The sequence below is a fragment of the Suillus subalutaceus genome, assembly GCF_016647625.1.
Source record: "Suillus subalutaceus strain FC151 chromosome Unknown DFJ58scaffold_781, whole genome shotgun sequence".
Taxonomy (NCBI): Eukaryota; Fungi; Basidiomycota; class Agaricomycetes; order Boletales; family Suillaceae; genus Suillus; species Suillus subalutaceus.
This window is the reverse complement of record NW_024541030.1, coordinates 1-1,743: the sequence shown is the minus strand read 5'-3', so window position 1 is coordinate 1,743 and position 1,743 is coordinate 1. Positions and strand designations below refer to the sequence as shown.

The 1,743-nt window shown below is 44.8% G+C and overlaps 1 protein-coding gene across 1 annotated transcript; it reads left to right on the top strand.

Annotated features, from left to right (window-relative positions):
* Positions 1 to 650: 650 nt before the first annotated feature.
* DFJ58DRAFT_630881 (uncharacterized protein) lies at positions 651 to 1,043 on the top strand (the record flags this gene model as incomplete). The annotated part of the gene is made up of 1 exon (XM_041381201.1): positions 651 to 1,043. A coding segment is annotated over one exon (393 nt), but the record flags the coding sequence as incomplete, so codon positions are not given.
* Between the last annotated feature and the right edge of the window lie 700 nt (positions 1,044 to 1,743).

Below are 1,743 nucleotides of genomic sequence, written 5' to 3'. Positions count from 1 at the left end.
CGGGAATCTCCTTCAACTCTATGCTGGAGCATCGTCCTCAATATCTCATCCGACCAGCAGGCATATGTCACAGTGCACATTCAATCCCCTTGAATAGTATGAGTAGTACATGTTCTCGCTTGCTACCGTACCTGGCTACCAGCCACATTGTGCCAGTGCCCATGTCCCAACTGTGACATGTGTACTAGCACAATTCCAGGAGCCATCAAGATTTATCAAACAACCTAATGACTGTCTTAATCCTTTTATCCAACGGGTCTGTGTATGCATGATTAGTACCTGTTGAGTGGTTGGCTTTTGAATTGACTGTCATCCTCGAGTCTCGATCGTGCACTCATCAAATCTGACACATCCCACATCTCCTACCAGCTCACTAACTCTATCTACAATACGCACCATTGATGCTGGCTACTGTTGGACACATATGATAGTAGTAATGATCCAAGCGCAAGTACTAACACTGACTAACGGGAATAGCCGGAATGCCGGATGTTTGTCAGCGACTGTGCAGATCAAGGACAAATGGTTACTGTACATTACCGAGACTTGGTATATATACTGTGTTCATACTTTACATTAGAGTCAGTCGAAATAATAGAAAGAAATTCCTACTTTACCTCTCATCCCTACTCTGCTCATAACCACAGGTTATGAGCCCTGACATGTCTACAATGGAATCCACATCATCATTGCTCTATAACATCCCAAAATTAGCTGAAGATGGCAGCAATTGGATTACGTACAAAGAGCGTGCACAGACCGTGATCAGAGCATGGGGACTAGTGCGATATATGGATGGACGAGCAATAGAACCAGCCCTGTTCAAGAAGGACACTAATGGAGATCTAGTCAAGGATGATGGAACAAAGCCAAGTCAAACAGAGATCGAAGACTTGGAGAAGAAACAGGACGAGTTTTACCAAAAAGACTCACTCGTCAAGCAGTACATATTCAGCACAATATCAGATCAGATGTTGTTGCAAGTGCAGAACACAGGAGGAGCTTCAAAGGTATGGACAGAGATATGTACCATACATGAAGGGAAGACCGAGCTTGTACAAGTCGATTTGTGGCGCCGACTGCAAGAAACTCGATGCGACGAAGGAGGAGATATAAAGAGATATTTTGGAGAGTTGCTCCGAATCCGCGAAGCGCTGGCTGGAATGGGAGCATCTATTGCAGATCAAGATTTCTATGTGATAATTATGGGATCCTTACCTGAATCCTATAGACCCATACTATCATCCATAAACGTCGCAGCGCTGCATCTCCAAAACCATCCTAATGCCATATGAGCTGATAATCGTCGTCAGCAAGGAGTACGAACACAGGACAGTTAGCAGACCAAAAATTGACAAAGAAGACTGGGAACAGCGCATTCTCAGCAAGAACAAACACACGAAGAGGTCAAACAACGAACAAGAACGAAGACATTACCTGCTATAATTGTGACCTGGAAAGGTCATTACAAAGCCGACTGTTGGAGGAAAGGAGGCGGAAAGGAGGGACAAGGACCAAGGCAGATGATAAAAGGCCAAAAGGAAATGGCAAATACTGCAGACAAGGTCGAAAGAGCCAATGACTATGCATTTGCGGCATCAGACCTCGTGAATGTTGCGAAGAAGATAGACGTACCAGTTGAGAAGCGCTGGAGCAATTATTGACTCTGGCGCTACATCACATTTCTGCCCTGACCGCTTGAAGTTCATAACATTCACCTCCATCGAAGCACAAGATGTGCAC